Source organism: Dromaius novaehollandiae, chromosome Z, assembly GCF_036370855.1.
Source record: "Dromaius novaehollandiae isolate bDroNov1 chromosome Z, bDroNov1.hap1, whole genome shotgun sequence".
NCBI lineage: Eukaryota > Metazoa > Chordata > Aves > Casuariiformes > Dromaiidae > Dromaius > Dromaius novaehollandiae.
Window position 1 is genome coordinate 23,289,355 of NC_088132.1, and position 24,402 is coordinate 23,313,756.

Sequence of the window (24,402 nt, forward strand, 5' to 3'; positions counted from 1 at the left end):
GCAGCAGCTATTTAACTTTGCCTTTAACTATAACATCAAAAATTCAAGTAAGTAACCTAATGCAGATCCACTCCATAGAAACCAGATTGTTTCTATTTAGTTTTCAGCCTATGGAAATGATAATGAAAACAAAACCATTCCATAGTTCATTTGACAACCTAATTTTTGTACAATATTAACTTTTATTCTCATGTACAGTTGCTGGAGATACTTAGTTTGTTCAGAAAGAATTTTGCAGATGAAAATTAAACTTCTCAGTGTGGGACAACCTGATATTTAAAAAAAAGGCTGAAGTAAATACCAAAATAATTGATGATTACCTTTTTAACAACAGCCTTTGATTTAGTACAATGTCCAATAGACATTTTCAGGTTTCTAAAGCAGAGGCATTTAAACTCAGTAGGTGCAACACAACACCTCAACCTAAACTGTTGGACAGCTACAGAATCTGTGCTAAATGCCATTCCACTCCTGTTCTTCTGTATATCTGCATTTCAGATACACCTCCTACCCTGCCTTCCTTAGTAATCCAATTTATAACCCTCATGTGAAACAGTCAATATTTGTTTAAAAAAAAAAAAAAAGTGTGTGTGTGGGGGGGGTGCGGGCGTGCAAGTGGTGGGTTTCTACTGTTCACCCTCACATTAAAATTGTTTGGCCACTGCTCCTGCCTGAGCTACAGCCCTAACTGGATTCACACACAATACCTGTTAACAAGAACCTGCCTGTCTGAGTCCAACTTGATGAACACAGATCACTGCAGCTTCCCTGGACTTGCACTGGTGCACTGAAGTAGGACATACTTCACTGCTTGAGTAAATAAGAGTCATTTTCAGCATCATCTTATACTGCATTAATGATAGATAATGCAACTCATGTTTACAGTGCTTCCGCCTGCCCCACCACCCACAGCAGTAGGGCTGTACAGGAGTAAGTGTGCAGAAGCAGATTGATTTTGTTATACTGTTGCTGGGCTACTTTATTTGATTTAGTTTCAATGACTGGTCTTAGTGTATTTACATATGGCTATCAAAGGCACCCAAAGAACTTGGATGGAGTCACTTTACAGTAATTTACACACAAACATCTTACAGTATTTGTAAGAGGCAGCTGCAAGTAGTCCCTTTATTAAAAATTATGTATCTAGGGAAGCACTATGGGGAGGACTAGCACTAAAGAACAATAAAAGCCTATATCCTTATAACAAAGGATGGTGGCTAAGTTAATACAAAGACTGGTTGTAATACTGTTGCCTCCCCACATATACAGAGGAAAAACAAGAGGTCAAGGCCCAGAAAGTACAGAATATATCTAGGTGTTCTAGTTGCCTTTTTAATCAAAGGGAGTGCACTGCTCCTCTCACTAAAACAAGAAGTTATTTATAGGCTGAGAAGTCAAACTTTCTAAAGTATCCTTTACTCCTCAAATAAAGATACACAATTGTTTTACTATACTGCTGCCTCTATTAACCGAACTTCAGTGAGTTATGGAGTAGACAACACATTATGGTGAAATGCTTTTTGTTGAGAAGACATGGTAGCAATATTACGCAGAACTGGGATGTAACTTAGCTCAGTTGAAAGTAGCAAAAAAAGCATCAAATTTACAGAAGTGACAGGTTTTTGTTCTAGAAAATTTGCTAGGTACAAACAGGATCCTTTAAATACTCCACAGTCATAGAAACAACATACTTGCTCCTTCATCTAAGGTGTCTTTTAAGTAACAGCCAGGCAAAGAAATTGTAACATAAGTGCCAAAACACTGTAAAATATTAACCATACAGGAATTGTATAACAGATGAAAACAGACCTTTGAGGCTAGGAGAAGAATAAGTTTAACAGTAGCAGCATCAAAACAGATATGGAACCTTCACAGATTACAGGAAAATTCATTAGATTACTATTTTCTGCCTCCTGTGTAGCACACAGGCAAATAAATTTCCTTTAAGGTTGTATTTTGACTAGAAATAGTTTTAAATGAAAGAGAGAGCAAACTACTACAGTTACAAAAGACGCAATGTTTTTGCTTAAAAGGTATGTATGTGTTTACCAGATACTACTGGAATTACCATATGCCATTTTCATTCCTTGCCATCATTCATTATTTTGAGATGACTGAAACTTATCTGAAATTTAATACTTTTAAGTTACGTAAATGAAAAGACAGTTAATTGTACTAGTACAGTTGTACCCCCATCTTCTAGTCAGCAATTAAGTTTAGGGAACAGCTTGCATAAATATTAGATGTGTTAAGTTTTCAAACACATGAAAATCCTCCAACACCTTTCCTCCTCATTCCCTCAAAACTCCCGTGTACAGGAGCGCGCCTGCCTGCAGCCCCACACACAAACAGGGGCTCTGGAGACAGCGAGTTCTCAGGCTGTAAGCAGTGAAACAAAGTCCCTGAACACAGCGACAGTACAAGCAGCAGCAAACATTCATAGCATGCACAGATCTCAAACCCTCAACAATTCCTCCAATTTCTAAGTAGCCCTCTAATAGCAGACATCAACTGGTTATTGCATAAAAGACTGGATTTTAGATTTGACTCAGAAGAACAAAATTGTGCTTGCTATTTTCCACTTATCTCCCAAGTGGAAGTTTACTTTCTCACACAAGCAAAATATCACAATACCAGCCTGAAAATAATACAAGAACATGCCATTCTTTTTAAAGTGAAAGCTGTTCAACTGCATGTGTTTAGGTAGATGTAAGGAAACATTCTGTAATATTTCCAGTGATGTAATTTTCATTAAAATCTTTTTATAGAAACATAGCTTTGAGGGTGATTTCTACTTCATTAATATGACCCTACACACCGCATTAACATGGCTCTACACATTCTAATATGCGTTACACAATTATATATTTCCTTGCACTAATATTAAATCATTTTCAGTCCCTAAATGCGTCCAAAAACGTGATGTGAGTACAGATCAGACAAGCAAGAAATCAACCCACCAGGCAATACCCTAGTTATATAAGTTGCTTTTGAATACTATGCAAGACCGGTGCCTCTTCATGTTTAGAGAGCACGAAGACCTCAAACTCAATCCATCTCTCTCCCCCTTTTCAGTAAATCGTGTTATTGGGGCCATAATGACCTAGAACCAAATATTCTGTAATGGTTTTATCAAATGCTTCAGTAAAATATTTACTTGGAAGCATATAGTATAAGAAAAAATGCACAAAGAAAAAATGTACAAAGATCTTTTTCTGTTAATTACTGGGCCCAGTACTGAATCTCAAGAGGAATCCAAATGCCGTTTACCTATTTAGAATACTTATTACTCCAAATTTCTCAAGAAATCTTTTGCTGTTCGCCACCACAAAGGCTGTGCTCAGCAACAACGACATTTCTGGACTGGCACTACTTCCCACACTCTTGATGGAAAATACCCTGTTCACTGGCTTCCACCTCACAATATCAAGTAGCTCTGTCTCTACCGAATCTCAGGATTATTCCTTTGTAGATCATGTGTCCCTCAGAGTTAGCATAGGAAAGATAAAAAAAAAAAAAGTCTCCTTGCAAGTATATAAAGAAAGCTCTTGATTTCCTTTACCAGCCTACAAGCACAGAACACCTTGTCTTTCAACCCTTGTTTCACAGAGATATGCTATGTTCTGATGACTTCCGTCCAAACAAGAGCAAAACGATTAAGTGTTTCATTGATTTGGATGGAGTGTTTTTGTAGAAGCTTTATAATAGCAAGCACAAATAGTAAATTTAGGCTTACTACAAACTGTTCAGTATCCTACGAATAATCACCAAAATGAAGCTACTTCACATTTCTCATTTAGTTCTTCATTTTTGTGTATAATAATGCTGGTTTTGCTCTGATCTCTGTCATCATAACAATTTGAAAGCAGAAATATATATCTTCATATTTACCCTTACAAGTGATATACCATTTAAAAAAATTATATACATATCCCACTGTACACACGTATGCTTGTTTGTATACGGCTGTCAACAAAATACTGAAGCCATAAAAAGGCAATTCACATGCATCAACAGCTGAGAATAGGTCTTAACTATATCTGAAAAAAAATTTCACTCAATCAATCATTTACATAGTATTATAGCAGTTAAGACATTTAGGGCCAAAGCATGCCATAGATTTTAAAACAGAACTCTTCCAGCCCTACCAGATCCCTCCAGGGAATTAACAAATATTAACTCCTCAGAGTTAGTGTGACATTTCTGCTCAAGATCAATGGCACAATACAGCCCTTTGGTTGGCAAGTAATAGGAACAGCGAAGCGTTAATACTCTACATGAGAACACCAGAACAAGGCTATATATGTTAAATCCTCTGATGAGTGTACTCAACTCTGGCTGAGGATCTTGTTCTCTAGCATTATTTAAAAAGAATGGCACATCTGAAAGAAAGATTAATAAGTTTAACAAGTTACTGAACAACAGGCTTTACCTAGCAGTCTACAATTCTTGTGAAATTAGTTTTCGATTCTGTGATGTTAGTGTTTTACACTGCCCACCACTTAAAATGCTTAATTTTAAAATAAATAACCACATAGGGATTTAAGCAAGCATATAAACATTTTAAATATCAGTCTCTTCTTCTTCCTTCTATGTACTAGGTAGGACAGCAAAACAACAATAAAAATGCAAAAAAAAGTTTTTGACTAAAGCCAAATGTTTTTTGACAAAATGAGAAAGCACAATTTAGAGCACAAACAATTTTTGTTTGTTTTCAGACATATCTATCAATCACTACCAGGGAAGGAAGATACAGAATGACCACGCATGAGCTAAACTCCCTGTCTTTTTTAAAGTGTAAGTGACCATTGTAAGCATCTTACAAAAAAAATGAATGTTGCCAGACTGCAGCAGCCTACAGACTGATTTCTGGATGTAAGCTTTATTTATAAATCTGTGCTTTCCCCAACTATCTCAAGCATTACCAACAGTCTTTATCAGGCTACAGCCATCAAGTTGTCAGTCTCTTCCACAGATTCCACTAGAACAAAAGACAGAACAACTTCTCTAACATTTCTTCCAAAAACCTGAATAAAGATTATACTGCACATCACTGCTACAGGAACTGTCTTCACACCCCAAACAGTACCCCCAAAAGTAACCCTGACAAAATTCCTAGGTTTTTATCATTTACTAACACAGAGAGGAAAGTTTAACAGACATTACTGTATTTGAAGTGCAGATTACCTAGCCTATAATAGTGAATATATTTAAAGATTTCTTACATATCTATTACTTTTCTAAGGATAAAAACTTCACAAAAGTAAACAGAGTAACAACAAACAAACAGCAGTTTTCCTTTCCTCAAACACTAACAAATATAACTAATGATTTTACAATTTTGAGATATCTTCCCCTCATCTTAAAAAAGAAGTGATAAAGCTGATCTCTCATGCAAGAATTTGGTTTGCTATATCTTTTTGAAGTTAGTATTGTTCTATGGCTATCCAGTATCATGTGTATGATAATCCTGTAGCTACATTTCATTTTCTTACAGTTAAAATCTGAAAGAATTACAAAGTAGCAATATTGTACCTTCAGAAAGACTTGACCACAGCTCTTTAAAACTAGAAATACTGTAATAACAATGAAACGATATTCAAAGCTAACATGATGTGAAATGCATGCTATATGTATTTTCTAATAACCTAGGATTATCTTTTAAGAGTTATGAAATGAGAATCTGAATTGATCAGCAGTTGTTACAGAGATCAGCATTTCTCCTCGCACAAATATGCCACAGCCTTTATGAAAATCAAGCTTCAATTAGACATCCTACAAAAGAGGATGAAAATTAAAGACACTGAAACCACATAATAAAAGTTTTAAAGTGTAAGTTTGTGTTACTGTAAGATGTAACAGTCTTGTTATTCACATGTCTTGTTATACTGAAGTATTGCCAGACTGTAGAGTCACTAAATATCTTAAGCCAATGTAAGAACCCATTGTCACTCTTCAGTCTGAAACAAACTTAACTTGCATTGCATTCAACTGAAATTTTCTCAGAAAGCCAATCTCTTTGACAAACTTTACCAAATAAAAGCATTACTCAACCAATGGAGATGGATTAACAGATCTGTATACTTGCAAGCCAGATAAGTATTGCCCAATCCAGGAATCAAGTCCTTATTACACTGTAGATTTCGAAGTAAAGCATAGGCATCGACAATGAACTTGATCATGTTTAGAGGCATATCAAAGAAGTGAAATTCATTCTTAGAAACAGGTTTTCCTACATGGGTTACACTTCACTATTTTACTAATGATACTTATGTAAGTGCTGATGAAACTTCAGTGCACTTCAATATATTCAGACTCTTCTCATCCTCTTTGAGAAGTAAATCATGAAATGTCCTTGTAAATTACACTGGGCTGAATTAGAGACCACACTTGAAAACACACCTGTACTTGCAAATAAATTCAGCTCCTGATTAAAGTAGCAGCAATATTTAAACTCATGAGATTTCTGTTGGACAAACTAAGTTTTTCACTAGACATTAGAAGAAGGTGCATCTGGCTGCAGCTGAGATCCACTGATGAGCAGACACATGGCCAATAACATAACTGTTCTGAACTAGAACAGCAACATCTGCCCTGAAGCTGCCTTATCAAACCTGGGACTCCTGAACATCATGACCAGAAGAGTGATGTGAAAAGATTCCCACATACCCAACACATGTGGTGGGTAAGGCTTAGGTAAAATATAAAAAGAGAAAAGACAGAGAGCTGCAATTAAAGTCATTTGTTAAAAATGTAGTTAAACCTCCTACTCAAATAACCAGCAGAAAGCCAACTACCAGTCTGTTCATCTTGATCATCTGCCTGTATTAGGCAGTACAAAGAAAACACAAGTCATACAAGAAATAAGAATCTGCTTCTGGGCCCCTATCCTGATTCCACTCAATTTACTAAAATTAATGGGGAGTAAAGTTTCTCATTGACTTCAAACAGAGCAGGAGAAGACTAGTATCTATTTGCATTTAATATTTAAAATTGCCAAAAGAATTTCAAATTAAGAGCAATGAAAAAGATTATATTGTCCGGAAATTTTCTCTAAGAAAGTATTAGATAACATGCAAGCTACCAAAAGCAGCGGGTTCTGCACTGTGGTCACATTAATATAACGGGGCTATGAAAAGAGGGAGAGATTAAGCATCTTCTTCCCCTCCTTTTCCGCAAATACGCTTCATAACATACTGCAATCCATTGAAAAACAAGTTTAAAAAAAAGTCACAAGGTAACAAGGGGAAAACTGGTCTGTTTTTTGTAAACAGAGTTCATTCTAAGATACAAGCACTCACAAATTTTTTTGCCAGTGTATTTTTAATGAATATTTTACACAAACATTTTTAAGTTCAAAACATAGGTCATTAGAGCCCATTTTGAAACCTCGCATTAGATGAGCTTTCACAAAAGGATTAAGTTGTCAATGTAAAAAAAAAAAAAAAAAAAAAAAAAAAAAGTTCAAATATAAATATTCCTTTTAAGCAACAGACCCAAACATCTCTATAAAGGATCTGGTCTACAACTTCAAATTTTACCGATCTGTCCATCACAAGTTGAGAGACTGAGGCAGTCAACTCAGTGAAGTTTCTGTATGATGAACCCAAATGCATCGTAGCAGAACTTGACCAGCATTTTTTCACTTCCAGGTAACATATAGGGAACAAAACGGACATGAGATTTTTTTTTTGTTAAAAAAAAAAATTTTTAAATAACTACTAACCTGTCTGTGCACTTCTTCAGAGTTTACCTACAAATATGTTGTTCCATGAAAAGCTAACAAGCAAACTGAAAAATGCCCCTAATGCAGTTTCCACTTGACAACTATACTACTGTACACTCAGGGTGGAAAACCCAAACTGGGTTTCACTGGTACAGCACAGGTCACCACGTACTATGACTTGTCAGAACCCAAGTCAGCTCACATGTTTGTGCAGGCTCACACAGCAGCAAGCTCCACAAGGAAGAACACACCCCAAATCAGTCTTTCACGTCATCCTAGTTCCAAAAGATTCTTATCTTGCCATGGCCCAAAATACCAGGGGCTTTGAGGCAAATTTCTCTTTAAAGAGGAGTCAGTGATAATGAGGACTGCAAATTTTAGTGTTTCTTCTTCTTTATTGGACACCCAGATAATGACCGATCCAAAATGGATTTCTTAACTTCCCTAATGAGGATTGTTCAGAAAATTTGCCTAGTTGAACTGTGGAAACAAAACTGGAAAAGCCATGGTATGAGTAGAGAAAAAAAAAATCTTTATTAAAACAAGTCATTGGCACCTTTTACCTTAAGTCTACTATCATAAAAGTCTATTAGTTAAGTCCACTTCCAAGTTACTCTATTTTTAGTCTAGTATGAAGTCTAGCTAAGTCTATTTCAAAATATTATGATCCACTGAAGTCTCGTTCTACACTAACATATAGTCTTAAATAAAAATAATCCACACTGGAAAGGTAAGTTTTCCAGATGACCTTAAAAGTTTGGTCTACCCTATAGCAGGCTATCATGCAACTCTACTCCCACTGCTTTGTCATATTACAGCAAAACTTTCTGAATTACAAGGTGTGGTAAACACTATTCCCCTCAACACCATGGAGCAAAGCAACACCTTCCACTTTTTAAGTTACAACATTCCAGTGTCCAAACCCTCATTTTCATATTGAGTAAATCTCAAAAAAAAAAAAAAAAAAAATTAATTAGCCCACCCCTTTTTCAGAAGAAGAATTTTGAGTTTGTCAAAACATACCATTATTTTAACAGAATCTGAACCACTGAAGCCACACTAGTACCATTGTTGTTTTTGACCTGTATTTTTTGCATTGACTCATAGAAAGGTATCAGTAGTTTCCTTACCAAGCTATAATACTGTAAGGCAAACAGTAAGTTAGACCACTATTGCAGAGTACCAGCATTTATTAGATAGGAAGGGAAAGAAAATATTTCTAAACTGGATAGCATCCTAACACACAATAACATATAATATTATCAGACAAGAGCAACAGGCCCTCTTTTGAAAGCAGCCCCACCACTATACCCACTGGTATAGTACTAACTATAACCTGGTGACAGCTCTTTTTCCACAGACACACTTTAAACTACTGCACTTCTACACTCAGCACTACTTTCTTCCCATAAATGGAGAAAGGTAAGCAACATATGCTTTGAAAGAAATCTGGAAACTCTTCATGTCTTCTGCTGGCCAATTTACTTAGCAACATGAAACAGATGAGACCTGGGAACTAACAGTAAATCTTATTTGTGGTCTGTGCGATATGCAAAGTAATACGATGACGATTTTAAAGAGCTTTTGTCATGCGACCTCTACTTCAAAACAGAGTCTGGGCGTAAGGCTATTCTGTTTAATCAGAGGAGTAGTCCTATAGCCCCCCCAGTGGAACTAAGCATGGAAGTTCGACGGGAGGAAGTACAGGGAACCAGTCACAGAAGGAATGCATGCTCCACTGTGCAACCATAAACTGAAGGACTCAGTCGTCGTACAACAAACAGCAGAAGAAATAGAAGCAATACCAAGCCCAAGTTTTTAAGGTGAGACACAGTGAAAGATGCAGGAGATTATATATGCTCTGCTGTTCCCTGCTAGTCATCACCACCTTCCCATTGTATTTACATACACAAACCAAGCTACTCTGTACTCTGAAAACAGAACTGTTCCTAGTGAGATTTGCACCTTAAAACTGATCGAACTTCAGGGTACAGGACCCCGTTTGCTACATAACATTCATCAGCAGAACAAATACATGGATACATCTTTGCTTGTGAACTCTCCAACCTCCAGTGCTTCTAACATCCCTAGTACAGCCACTGTGCCAGAAGAGAGAAGCAAAGTCAGAGTTGTAGCCAGCACACTGACAAGTTTATCCAGTTGTTCTCACCAACATGGAAAGCAACCGCACTGAGAAACAGCTTTAGGAAAAAAAACTATTTACCTTCCTCCTCCACCTTGAATGTTTGGAATGACCGTATCCATAATAAGAAGTGAACTAGTAGCAGAAATACATTATGAGCTAATAAAACCTATGATATCCTATTCATTTATTATTCGCAAATTGATCCAAGAGCTCTACAAATAGATTTGACGAATTACAACTTTTTCTAGTAGCTGCAAGCGTTCATTTTAGAGCAGTCATTTACAATGTGAACCTGGAGAGATGCAAAGATCACCTACCAAACACTTAATGTTATTGTGGCTAGTCATTATAGCGATACTTGCTTTGACCAACATTGTATTCCCACTTCTACCTGTGAAGACCCAGGTTTGACAACTAAACAAGTATCTCCAACTGGCAAGTTATCTTAGCCTAGCATAATAAAGCATATAACACCCTCAGAGACAGTGAACAGCTAATCACAACTATGCATATTATTCCCATTAAATGCAACACTTAAGCTCCCGCTGTTTAGGCCATCTGAGGTCAAATGAAACTACCAGCACTGATTTATAGAACTAAGAAAATCTAAAACATACTTTGCAAAAATTTTAACCATCTCTGTAAGTTAGAAAGATAAACAAAACACTCTTGTGCACAAGCTGCACATCACCATCACAAACTCTTTAAACACTTTTAAATAGAAGAAAACATGCTAGACCGTCCAAGCATAAAACTTTCCCAGAAGCACAATACTCAGCTTCTCCGCTGTGATTTGAGAGACCTGAAATCACAAGGCTCCTTTTTCATCTATTTTTCACTCATTGCTGTAGTTTTAGGAAGTCAAGCAAACCTCCGAAGTGAGTACAATGCTCTGCTCGTCATAGGGGCATACGGCTAACCGCTCACACCGAACGCGGCATGTTCTCCCACAGCCTGAGTCACACGTCATTACAATACGACAAGTTCCCTCTTGGGCTATATAAGCTGGCATTTTTCACAGCAGTTGTCACATCACGACAAAGACACACACAAATAAACCCCTCAAATAAACATTTTAAAACAATGGCTTAAATGACTGCTGAATTAAACTCAGCAGCTGGACACGCAAAGCGAAACACTCTCTGGAGCAAACCATATGTCTTTCCCTCGTAAAAGTCTGAAAATCTACTCCTATTGACAAGCTCGACACCACACCTAGCAGCCATCCCCAAGTATGGGCTGCAGAGTCACGTTCCTGAGGCTGGACAAGGAAAAAATAAAAAATAACAGTAATAATAAGGTATGGGGGGAAAAAAAAGCAGTGAGTGTCACAAACACTCACTATGCAAACAGAACTTCAAAACATTAAATGCACTTTCTACCACTGATTTCAAAGCATCATTCCATTCATTGCACGTGAACAATGCAATCTCACCTATTTAGAGTACTCAGACCTCTTCTCCCAAGTTTCTTTGCCAAATCATTTAGATTGACTCAAAGTCATGTTTTTCCTATGCAAGAAATAGAAGAAAGTAGGAAAGATAGGAAGAATCCACAGTGCAATCTGGGCAATTAAATTCTTCATAAATATTGCAGTATTACATACAAGCCACAGAAAACTACTTGTGCAGTGTCTAGGTTTCTACAGATTTAAAAATTTATTCAGCTGCATGACGATAAAAGGGAATGAATAGCTTATAGGCTAGAAAACCTCCACAGTTGAAATATTACTGCAATTCTCATAGTCCATTGGTTAAGGCAGGCAAAATATTCTTGAAGAAAGACAGTAACTGTTGTAAAATATTTCACAGCTTGGTATCTTCAAACTGAGAAACGTTAAATTCAAGTATGCCTGTTTATCTCATGACAGGAAAGTTTTTTTTTTTCAACACTGAAAATTTTCATCTGTCTTCTACTCCCTTCAGTGTTCAATTTTTCCCACATAGCTACGAGCAGGATGGACTTATTAGGATGTTGTCCTAAGGAACCGCAGGAGTTCTAGATGCCAATAAAGATTACAGATCAAATGGGAGATAACCACTAAGCACTGTGTTTACTTAGACAAATAAACCTGCTCTCAAACAAAGCACCTTCTTTTATTTGCACTGTTATTCCCACTAAAACAACCGGGGGGCTGAGGGGGTCAGGAATCGGACCCGAAAACAAAAGGCTTCTTAAATCTCCCCCTGCGCAACTTGCAGGCGTGCGCACCCGCCGCCGCGCACCCCTTCTGAGGAGTCTCCGCGCGTTTAAGAAGCGATGAAGCCCCGACGACGGTGCAAAGCAGAGAACAAAACAGAAAGCTAAGTGTTGGGAGGGGGCAAAACATAAGCTCCAAAATACACGGGGAAAACAGTAATAACGATCGCAGCAGCGGCGCAGCTCCAGGCGCCGCCGTCCCGCCCGGACGGCGCCTGCACCTGCGGCAGGGGGGCCCCGCCGCCCCCCCTCCCCGCCGGGCGTGCGCGTCCCGGTGCCGGCCGTACCTCGTTTCGGCCGGGGGAAGCTCTCGTGCAGGTGAAAGACGACTTTCTCCACGAAGTGCTGGATGTTGCTGTGCTCGGGCCCCCTGACGAACACCATCCAGTCGTGCGTGAAGCCCTCCACGGTGGGCTTCTTCCTCACCTGGGCGCGGTGCCCCAGCTCCAGCTTCACCTGCACGGCGCACTGCGGGGTGACAGGCCGAGCGCGCCGTCAGCGGCGCGGGGGCCGCCGGCGCCCGCGGGCGCGGACGGCAGCGAAACAAAGCGCTGTCGCTGCCGCGGGGACGGAGCGGGGCGCGCCGGGCGAGCGGAGCCGGCTGCAGCCGCGGCCGCGGGGCAGCGCCGCTGTCAGCGCCGCGCCGGGCTCGCACGGCGGCGACCCCGCGGCGGAACATGGAGGCGGCGGCTGCGGAGCCGCACGGCGCCGCGGGGCGAAGGGGAAAAGCCGCGCCGCGCCGGGCACTTACCGAGCTGGCCATGCCTGGGGCCCCGGGGCTCGCCGGGGTGTCCGCGCCGCGCCCCCGCCCTCCGCGCTACTTCATGGAGCGGCGGGTGCGACCGAGGGTGCGCACGGCGCAGGCGGGCGGGCGGCGGCCGACATGCTCTGCCTCCCTCTGCCCCCGTCCGCCTCCCTCCGCCCCGCTCACTGCACCGAGGCGGCGGCGCCCCGGCCCCGGCAGCCCCGGCGGCGGCGGCGGCGGCGGCGGCAGCCCCGGCCCGGCCCGGCCCCGGCGGCTGGAAGGGCGCCCACCGCGCATGCGCGCCACCCGCCGCGTTGACACCGAGACACAGACATAACAGTGTGCCGAGGGGGCGGGCGCCGCGGCGGTGCGGGCAGCCAATGGCGGGCGGCGGCGCGGCCACGAGCCCCCCGCCCGGCGCGGCCCGCGCCCCGCCCCCGCCGCGCTTAAAGTAACAGGTACCGGGGGGAGGGGCGGAGCGGCCGAGGCTGTTGAGGGATCCGCGGCGGCGCGGGGGGGGGGCAGTATCTCCGCGGGGCTCCCGGAGGGCCCGGAGCGCCTTGCCCTGCCGGGTGTGCCAGGGCAGCGCTGCGGGGCCTCCGCCGCCCTCCCGCGGCTCGGAAAGGGGCTCTGTCGCCGCCGCTGCGGGCGCCGGCGTCCTTCCCGCGGCGCCGCCCGGTCCGGAGGCCTGGCACCGGCTGCAGGTGACGGCGCGGGCCAGCACGCGGCACCTCCCCCGCCAGTGCCACGCGCGGGAAAGCAGCCGTGGCCGGGCAACGGCCCCGGAACGGTCATCGCGTTTAAATGTTCGAACAGCGGGGCGCTGAGGTGGCGTTATGAGAGGGGGCGCGAGACTGGGGTTTGAAGAGCCACGAACAAAAGGCGAACCGGTTCGTTATTTTCTCAGCCTGTGCCGAAAGACCAAATAAACAAGCAACATGTACACAAAAAACCTATTGCCTTTTGCTTTTTACTTCAGCAACCTACTACACCAATCCTGACAAATACACTCAGGGCAAGAGTCTCTTTGCGCTCAGTTTACCTAACCCCCGCCCCGTAAAACCGTTCAGTGCCGTGCGGTTCATAGGATGCAGTCCGCAAGTATCGCTAATGGTTAGATTTCAGCGTTTTGAAACGCGTGCTTTCAAGACTGGTAGCATCTCTTCGTATTTTTGAAATTACAACATACTTGAAGCTACCTTTTTTTCACTGTTCGGATCGACAAGCCTCAACTTTTAAGTGCTCTCCAGTGAAAATTAAGTAAGGGAACACCCTGCGTCAAATACTCATTAAGGAAGAAACTCAAACCTAAGTCTCTATCTTCTGTATCTTAACAAATGTTTCTGAAGACCTTCAAAAATCCTTTTTAGCAAACAAATGGAAGACAATATGCTAGCAATGCACTAATTGAACAAGTATTAGAAGTGATGATGGATAGCAGAAAGGAAATGACATTTGAGATTATTTAACTGCTATTAACTGCTATTTATACCATTAACAGGACTGATACCCTTTAAAAACAGATATGTCACAACCACAACGATCTTTATGTACTTTCTGTATTATAGAAGATAAAATACTTAACCAATGCACAGAAATATGCCAGTGAAAGACTGGGGGTGACTGACTATGAATGTCTAAATCACAGTAGTGATATTTGCGACTTGACTGTTTTCAGACAGCAACGAATTTGTCTACACTTGTCTATGAAAACTTTTGCCACACTGAAAATGATCTTTTCTAGGTTCTCTTCTTATATTTTTTATAATTTTGGATTATATAAATTATAACTCGACAGACGGACAATAAACATACGAACCCTTTTTAAGAGAAGCATTTTTAAAGGGAGTAAAACTGCGAATTTTAAATATCTTCTCTGGGCGTTCCAGATTTCACCAAGAGATGGCGCAACGAGCCCTTGAGTTAATGTCCTCACTTGACCTCTTCAGAAGTCTCTAAATACCCATCACTCTTCATCTTCTCCTCTCCTTTCACTTCAGAATGAGAAATGCATATTACCGAAATATTTCAGAATTCAAGCAGAATTTACTAATTCATTCAAAACTTCTAAGCTCTATTTTGTTTTTCTTGCAGACATTGTTTAAAATGAAGTTTGGTTTCCAATAATGACAATACACTTTCCAATACATTTTTAGAAGAAGGAGAAGAGTTTACTCTTCTTAATTCTGAGATCTGGTTATATGATCTTTCAGCCTTGAATATTAAAATCACTACTAACTGCCCAAAGAGATGAAGTAAAGGCAATTTATAAAAATGCCACAAGTTACAATTTGCCTTGTAATTTTTTAACATTTACCTCTTAAGTATATGAACATCCATGTTTTAAGGATAGCAAGCCTGGACCACAGACGCATTTAATACCATCGGTTTTCAGGTGCTAGGGCCCATGTGAACAGACTAATTTGCATGGTTCAGGATCCCAGATGACACTTTTCCCAGAAAGGTTCTGCTTTAGTTGTGGCTGAGCTGTTCTTCTCAAATGCTGTCAGTTAGGGAACTTGTAAGCACTGATGGTAGGTCTTCAAAAGCATTTAGACATATAGATCCATTTGATTTCAGTGGAAGTCAGATTCAAATGCTTTTGAGTAAGTCAGGATTTTTTCCTCTCAGAAAACACTCATTTTTTGGTATTTAATCCTTCATGTACTCTTCCATGTTAATGCAGAGTTGAGTGTATAGTATGTTCCCAATAAATAACACTAATATATATGCTAATAGTAATTCATCTTTCATTACAGGCAAACCTTTAATTTCAAACTGTGTGGCCTGTTATTATCCTGTAATATGACTTTTGGAAATATTGCTTGATTCTTATTTGAACAATCAAGTTCAAGCACCAATGATTTTACAGTAGTAACTGAGCATGACAGTTAAACCATCACCTAACCACTCTTCTTTCTTTTCTCTTGCCCCGTCACCTATATTCCAGCTTTGCATTACTCATTAACCTCAATGCCATTCTGAGGAGGGAATTCACAGTGTAGAAATGGAAGGCAGTTCTCTGCTATCAAAATACATTCTTAGTGTGGCAGACACTGTGTTTTATAACAACTGCAATGCATATTTCTGCTTTCTTATTATTGCCTTATGAAAAATTAGACACTCAAATGTACTTAAAGAAATTAGTAATAAGCAAACACCAATTTTGTTCATAAAGAAGATACACACTTTAAAGTGCTCAGGTTTAAAAATTGTATCTCAATTGGTGTTTGAGCTCTCATACATGTCATTTTCACAGATACTATGAATGTGTTATACATATTTATGTTACTGACAGCAGTTATGTGGTAAGTACAAAAATGATCTTTGAAGTAGATTCTTTTCTAAAACAGATCTATGAAATTATCTCTATATTCAGTGATTGCAGTATCAGCCCTAAGCATTTTTTCTCTATGTACTTACAATGTAACAACTTGAGGATTACAGATTGCTGCCCTAACATACGCAGATACAGAAATTATTTTATTAAGAAAAGTTATATGGGAATAGTTGCAGTTCAAAGCCCTATTATGTTTGAACTCATGCCCTCAATACATCTTGCTAGCTAGAAGGTAAATCTTTTTATGGGATCTTTCTACATTTCTGGGCAACTCTTCCAAGATCTTGAATATTTGTGTTTTCCTTCCTTACTTACATAATACTTTGACATCATGAAGGATATATTTGCTTCCTAGCCCAGGGCAGACGTTGGGGACACCATATTTCTGTGTAATAAATTAAATTCCATTGTGGGGCTATTATACAACAATAAAACATCTTTTCTTCAACACAGTTTGAATGGAAAAAAAATAGGAAAATTTCTGTATATGAATCACATTATAATTTGGTTTGTCTTTTGGCTTAGTAGGAACAAGGCAATCAATCAAAGCAGTCAAATGCGAAAAGAAAAGCCTTATTTTAAGTTGGTGTATTTCTATTTCTTGTCCACCTCCCTCAGGCTTCTCTTCTTTTGCAAAGATTTGAATTAGTCTTCCCAAGTTCCTCCTGAAAATCATTATTATTTAGTATAATTATAAGATTTGTGTCTGTTCAGGTTGACAACTCTTTCATTATAATGACAGAAGTGAACCCTAGCTATAGCTTTAAGGAGAAGTCACAGTGGGCCTGATCCTGAACATTCGTTCATTTCCCAAAATCCATGGTAGGATTGGAACTTGCATTTCCCATTCTACAGCTCTGCGAAGATGACTACTATCACGCAAGATAAGAGCCATGATGACTTATTTTTAGACAAGATGTACATAGGTTTATTTATTTGTCCTGGTTTTCTCAGAAGGCTGTAAAGATGGGATTTGATTTTTTTATGTCTTCCTGACATATTATTTTCTGAGAAAAGAAGTGTTCTTTTAGGCCTGGGGGCATCCATCAGATCTATGTACTGCAAAACAGGATGAATCAGATGCACAAAAGAACTATCTTTTGTCTCCGAGAAGTCTCTGTTTCTGGGCTCCTGCTAGCTTTTATGCTAAAGTCAAGAAATCAAAGCCCCTTGTGAATCTTAGGGCATTTTTCCTGAAAGACATAAAACTACAATCACTTTAATGGTAGTCATGTTTTGTTATTTTACAGTGTCTTTGGAATTTTTATTTTACTAGAATGAGAACACAGATTAGCAAAGCAGCCTTTTTTATACTCAAGTCACTTCAAAAGAAAATGAGAGAAATTTTGGTAACAACACAGGCAAGCAGAGCAACTATTAGGCTTTTAACAGTAGCTCCAATACAGCTGGTGGTATCTGAACCTGTTTAACATGAGAGAAGGTGACCAAGAAACAAAGTGTATCCCCTGCACTTTATGATTGTGGCTGCTGCATCTTAAATTTCCATCCCTAAAAGAAACAGGGAAGTCTTCCACTGAAGGGAGATGAGTCTTCTTGGATGGTTTTAGCTTGTGCTGTGGTTGAAAATGAGATGAAATAAGGCCATCAGGAAGTAACTGGAAAATGCATTTATATTTAACAAATACCATTGAGACAATTATCTTCTTGGGAATCCCTTAAAAGGGTGCGTTTTCTGACATGGATTCATATTCCATATTCATCTCCATAATAGTGGATTCTACAGGAAAGAATGGACCTACTGGTACTTTGGAGTCTTCCTCTGCTGATTTTTATTTCTTATGTATTTGGCCCAAAATATTTTCCTCTTGATGTAGAACAGGATTGAATTGAAACAAACTGATTTCCTATATTGCACATGATTGTAAGGGAGGAAATGGTTCTAAAACCAAACTTCAATCCCTTTAACTTTTCACTTTTTAACTACTTAACTGAGACCACTCAATTTACAGTGATTACTCTAAAAATTTGCAGATTCACACTCAAATTTGGAGGACAAGAGAGAGCTATTTAATATATGTTAGGTGTGAATCAGTGTTGGCTTTTAATTAAAAAAATTATTAAAAAATAGCACTTCCATTTAAGCTGAAAGGGTTGTGAAACAATTACTGCCATTGAAGACATACGACAATTTTACAGAGTACAAATACAATCTTTAGTTGATACAAGCAGAACCAAAGAATGATCTTGAGTTGATTAAGTGACAAACTGGTGCCACTGTATTCTCTGTTTTGGATTAACAGCTAAAACAACTTACAGCGCATGGATGAAATTACACAAATATGAAAGTACGAAGATTCTGACTCAAAGAACAAAAAATTTATAAAGGTGAGGGCAAATTTCTACTAGTACTATCCAGGATTACTAAACTAGGATTTACCAGCTGCAGTTATACAGCAGTCTTTGGAAATTTCCCTTTGGGAAAAGACACATGTGGGTCGCCTTTTAAACATGTTTAACTACCTAAGTCTTCATGGAGTCAGCCACTGCAGCGCTAAAGGTCCTTGCACATTTTACGTCTGCTGACGTAAATAATGTAGCTACGGGATTGCCCGTAGGCACCAGTCCCTATGTTCAGACATCTTTGGACATATTTACATCATGCTATGAAGTGTGATGCAGAGACCTCTAAGCTGGAAGAAACATGACTCAACGCTTCTGCTCACAGCAGAGCTACTCTGGAAGCAGTATAGCTGTGCTAGTGCAGCACTGCACCTTACATAAGAGACATACTTCAGGGCAGTATTATTGTTGATTCCGTGAGGCTGAAAGGAAGACTGCCTGGGGCTTTCTGTACTATTTCCTTATACAATGCAGATATATCTTCTGTCAAATAAAAATGAGATTTTTTCCTAAGTCCCATGGACATATTAAATTGTCTTCATTCTTTCAAACACAGCTGTTAAAAATCAACTTTTCCAAGTTGAAATTTTGTGACCCAAATATACGGACTGGCTTTCAGTGTCACTTCTAGATTTTAAATGTCTAAAATAAGCAACTAGCTGCAACAGCTAATATTGCTGGCAATATAGGAAACTACAGTGACTTTTAAATATATTGTCACTCTGAATATTGCTTTATTCCAGATCTTTTAATTTCCTTATGCAGACAATATATAAAATCATAGCCGAGTCCCATTGCAAGCCAGATACTTTGACTGTAACATTAAGGTCCTGGTCTGAAGCTGAGCCAAAACTTAAAACGAGCCTACAGCTGATCTTACACATACAACAAGGAATATATATAAACTGCCCTATAATGCCACTCTGGCTGCCAGGAACTAATGGCAAAATAATCTCACTGGATTGGCTCCTTTTTTAACCAGCTATATAGGCTGAGCAAAAGCCAAGCAGCCTGGGCCAAGTGCAGGCCTGTTTTGAGCTTTTACTGACTTGTCCACTGCTAATCACAAATCAAACAGAAAATGAGCACTTTAGCTGGTAACATATTAAACTACTAGTCAATGGAAAGAGATCTTCAAGAGGCTGAATGTTTTAGAAAACAATATAAAAGAGTTTATAATTCACCACCAGCCACCTCAGAGAGAGGTAGTAATGAAAAAAGATAAATGCAAAAGGGAGTCTTGCCTATGCACAATATTACAGTATAGAAGGTTAAAAAAAAAATAAATGTTTAAAGGCCTCTAGGGATACATAAGGAAACCTGTTCAGAGTGGCAAGTCTTGTTGAGAGACCTGCAAGGAAGTGTTTAGCTTTTGACTTCCTCACAATGATGTAGTCTCAAGAGGAAATATTCTTGTTAAACAAACAAAGAAATGCAGAGTCAAATTCTGTACTCAGTTTAAGCTTGTGTAAAGACTGAGTTCAGAGAACCTGCTTTGGATTTCCACCAGTGTAGCCAGGACAGATTCTGATCACACATGCAAGGGAATTATTAAGGAGTGACTTCACTGAAATAAACGTGCTTAATTCTTTGCCTAAAGGGAGATGTCCTCCCTGTTGGAAATAAGAAATTGTGTGATTGTCCTCACTTTATTTCAGGTTTTGGTCTTTGGCTGTTGTGTAATTTATGTAAGTTGACCATAGTCCAGGAAAGGAGTTTATGTGTAAGACCACCACTGTGTGTGATCGCCACACAGGCTACTTGTCTTATGCTAGAGCTTGGTTACAGGAATACTGGCGAGGCTAAGCATGCTGCTGGGGATCCCCTCTCTGCTGAGAAAACCACGAACTGGCCAGATCTTCCTGATTCTCTGTGTCACTAGCAAGTGAGTGTGAAGCCATAATGGCTTAGCATTACCTTGGTAAGAAACTCATAGGGAAAAAAACAGAATTATTTATGAGTACTCACACATCTACACATCTCAGTTGTCTTCATCTTTAACGAACTCACGTTTACATCATCACTGTGACTCAGAAATTATTTTTATCCCCACTTAATGGCTGGGGAATTGAAACAAAAAAGAGATTAAATGACTTGCCCATGGAAAACAAAAAAAGCATGCTGTGAAGCAAGTGATAAAACTCAGTGAGGACAAAGCCTGGCCCTGAAAAACTAGAAAAGTTACAGAAACAGAAAAAAATGTGTAATCAAAAGCATCATGGGAGAACAGTGAGACTGAAATTCACAGCTAGCTGAACAATTAATAAATTTTTGACAAATGTGGGATTTGAAAGACCCTTGAAAAGTTTGAGAAGTGTAATATGTAAGTGTTTGCAGAATTCTGGCCTAGAAGCTAGACAGGCATATTTCAGAAATCTAAACAGAAATCATGTGAAAGAAAAATGGCTACATTTACACATGAGAACACTTTAAAGCAAGACTGCTCAACATACAGATATTTGGGAGCCAGCTAGTAATCACAGCATTACAAGAAAGCTGGAGGTAATTTTTATAAAGGCGCAGAATAGAGCAAAGCAGAATAAGCTGGTGTGGAAATACTTTGCCAAATGCTGGAGGGGGACCTGTGGAGCTGCAGCCTATATATTCTTCCCTGCCATGGAGATTTCGTATGTCCTTCCAAATAAGCTCTGTGTGGTCCACTGAATTTAATAGATTTTGGTAGCTGAGCAGCTGCAATCAGTTTACACTCCTCCTAATGGCAGGCACCCCTCAATGTACAATGAATTTGCTATCAAAAAGACTTTCCATACCACATGATTTTAATTCCAGACACTTTTCCATATATTTATGACTTAAAATAAAACTCTCCAGCTAACAGGATACAAATTCAAAAAGCCTGGTGTCCTGATCTGCTGTAATTTCTGTAATCTTTCAGTGCCCCATTGCCTCTTTTTTAAATGTGTTTCCCATACACCAGATTTCAAACTGACCAGGACTAGTATTTTATCAATTTTATATGCCCAAAATTACAAATATATATATACATACATACATACGTATATAAACACATACAGAGAGCAAGATCCAGGGCCAAAAGAGAGTAATGGCTTCCTAGAGCATCATTTATCACTGTTCTGTACTTGAAAGCCTGTCAGAGTAGAAGTCCTTGAAAGAGAGACCAAGATAAAAATGAGCACCTCTTCTAAGGAGAATGGATGCCAGGAGGTCTGGGAGAAAGCACTGGAATCCTTTAGGGTAAATAATCTACTTTCAGAGTTCAGGTCTACAGGTGTGGGGGGTCAAACCCCAGAATGTGCTTCTTCAAAAAGCCTCCCTTCAGCAGGAATGGGTTTCACAGACCTTCTGTACGGCCAACGAAAGGTGGTAAGTTTGGGTTCAAGAAATATTTAAAACTCGTATAATTGATGGTAGTGCAAGCACTGGAAACCTCTCAATAAACTGAATTACCAGCAAATGAAAATTTTGAGGGTTACAGAGTGCAGTCTCAAATGGAGCAAAGTAACTGTTACTCCGGGGAGCAGCAGCAAATACAAGTCATTGGAAACATTGTTCTAAAAGATCCCTGAAGAATATAACTAGTAGCAAAAAGAAAAAAATAACCAAGCAAGACAGAAATGCATAAGCATCTTCAACAGTAAGCAAAGTTAGTGTGCTTGGCTGAATAGTTTTTCGAAAGTAAATTCACTCACGTCACTAGTCTCGCCTCAGACTCCTGGTGCCTTTCACATCAGTAGCACTGTTTGTGTGAAAGAAAGTATGAATACTTGCAGAACTGGACCAGAAAGGCTCACAAGAGCTCTTAGTTTTAACCTTTGCAATGATGGTTCAGGTGAAACCCAATGGACTTTAATGGAAACATTAATATTAAAGTCTTACATTGCAAATGCACACAGAGTAACTTTAAACAAATGAGTAGCCTTACCAACCTCATTGTCAATGACTGGAATGCTCATCTATTTTGAATCCCTGCTGAGCTGATTTCTTGCAGAATTATGGCATTAGCTAAAGTCTATTTAAGTAAAAGGAAACACACTAATTGAGCATGTGGGGAGGGGTGGGGGGTGGGAAAGAGGCCTAAATAGGAGGCTGGTCTGTCAGAAAGCATGAATTAACTGGGAGGATTAACAGGACTTTAACCCCTGTCATTGATCCCCGATTATGTCTCCCCCACAAGCATCATCCACATTCTCATCTTCACCACGATCTCCTGACACTGGATGCAGGGAAGCAGAGAAGTAGTGGCCCTGCACAGCAATCAGGAAGTCTGCATCTGAGCCCTATGTCTGCCTTTGAAAATAACCTGACCCAGAGGCTTGCCTTCATCACAGGAATTCCAGGTAAAACTAATCAAGTTTGAAGAGCTTTTCAAACACATAAGAACAAAAGCCATTATTTGTAAATTTTATAAATTAAGGCTTTTTCCCCTGTTAAGCAAGTACTGCTTCACTTTTGGCCACAGAAACCAACTAGGCTGTGCTGCTCTTGGAAAAGAATCACAGAACATGATTCTGATAATTGAAATGTTTATGCTGAGAGACACAATACAGTCCTCCTCTCTGACATATCTGTACATTTTGCAGTTGGCAAAATTGTGTAGGCATATTGCTCTGAGATGAGCTGTTCAAGAATTAGAGGCTGCCAGGTGACTACTATGCATTTAGGCAAGTGGATTAGAAATCTGAGTAGTTTTAATTCCATGTAGCCTGAAATGTGATATAGCAAAAAAAAAAAAAAAAAAAAAGTTTTTGAAAAAAAGATTCTTTCTATGATTTTAAATACAGAGCTGAGGCATAAAACATAGTCTAAATCACATCAATTACTGCACCCCTTGAATCCTTCTTAGGTCTTGCTGTACTGCACTGTGTAAGTGGAAGATGAACACATTTTGTTGTTATGAAGTCATCCATATCCCAATCTCACAGCCAGGTTTGCTGGAGCTTGCAATCTTTAAACCTGAATTCAGAGTCTAGAATATCTTTACTGGTCAAGATGTTGCTACAATATGAAATATGGTTTCAACATACCAGTTTTAGGGGACTTCAGACTCTGATGAGAAGGTACAAGTAAAGCGGTAGCTGGCATCAAGGGTTTGCAGAAATTTTACACTTTATAGTGTAAAATCTTTTTGAGAGTTGCTTTTCCAGTTTGAATCTCCCACTCAGATTCTGATGTCCAAATAAAGATATCTAAACTTCTCATAATTATTAATAGCCACACAGAATGAATGAGTACGCAGAAGAGGTGTTATCTTTTTACTTTGATCATCCCATCTTTTGAAAACACAAGTGAGATTTGTCCCGATCCAATATCGGGAGAGTTTCGTTACGATCCCAAGGACGAGATTAAGACGCTAAAACCGGTCAAATATCGTACAACCTTTTACCTTTATTTTTCACGAAGTGGGGAGAAAAGGCGTGTGTGGGGGGGGGGGGAGGCGAAGGGGAGGCGAAGGGAAAAAGGGAACAAGGGTAAGGGGAAAAGATAGAGAAAAGTTGGAAAAGGAGAGAGGAAGCTAGCTACCACCACTCCGAGGCCGATGATGTTCCGCTGACTCCGCTCGAATCACAGCTCAAGCTGGGTGCCTCCGGCGAGGGACGAGGGGCGAGGGACGAGGGGGGGAGAGAGAGAGCGAGAGGGACCAAACAAAGAAATCCCTGGGCAATTATAGCTTTTTCAAATCAAGTTTCCCACCCCTCACGTGGTAGTTCAGACCAATAGTAATATTTGGGTCTGGGGTCTCCTGCTCCTTATTGGGTCTCATCACTGTCCCTAGGTAGGCCGTTTACTGTTGCCGTTTCTGCTGACAGGTGTGTCTCCGTTCTTGGGTCCAGCCATTAGCTCTCAAGGTCCTGACAAAGAAGGTGGTAACTCCAGCAATTAGCACTGTTTCAGCAGTGCACAGG

At 40.0% G+C, this 24,402-nt stretch overlaps 1 protein-coding gene across 3 annotated transcripts in view; it reads right to left on the minus strand.

The window, feature by feature from the left end:
- Positions 1-13,125, minus strand: part of MLLT3 (MLLT3 super elongation complex subunit) — a 145,298-nt gene extending 132,173 nt beyond the window's left edge. For 2 of the 3 annotated variants that reach the window (XM_064502491.1, XM_064502489.1), the window contains exons 1-2: positions 12,823-13,121; positions 12,359-12,539 (exon numbers count right to left, since the gene is read on the minus strand). In XM_064502491.1, the coding sequence (XP_064358561.1) occupies positions 12,359-12,539; positions 12,823-12,834 (193 nt within the window). In that variant the 5' untranslated portion in view covers positions 12,835-13,121. Of the gene's footprint in view, positions 1-12,358; positions 12,540-12,822 lie in introns of all 3 variants that reach the window. The other variant, XM_064502490.1, reaches the window with a different exon arrangement.
- Positions 13,126-24,402: the final 11,277 nt, after the last annotated feature.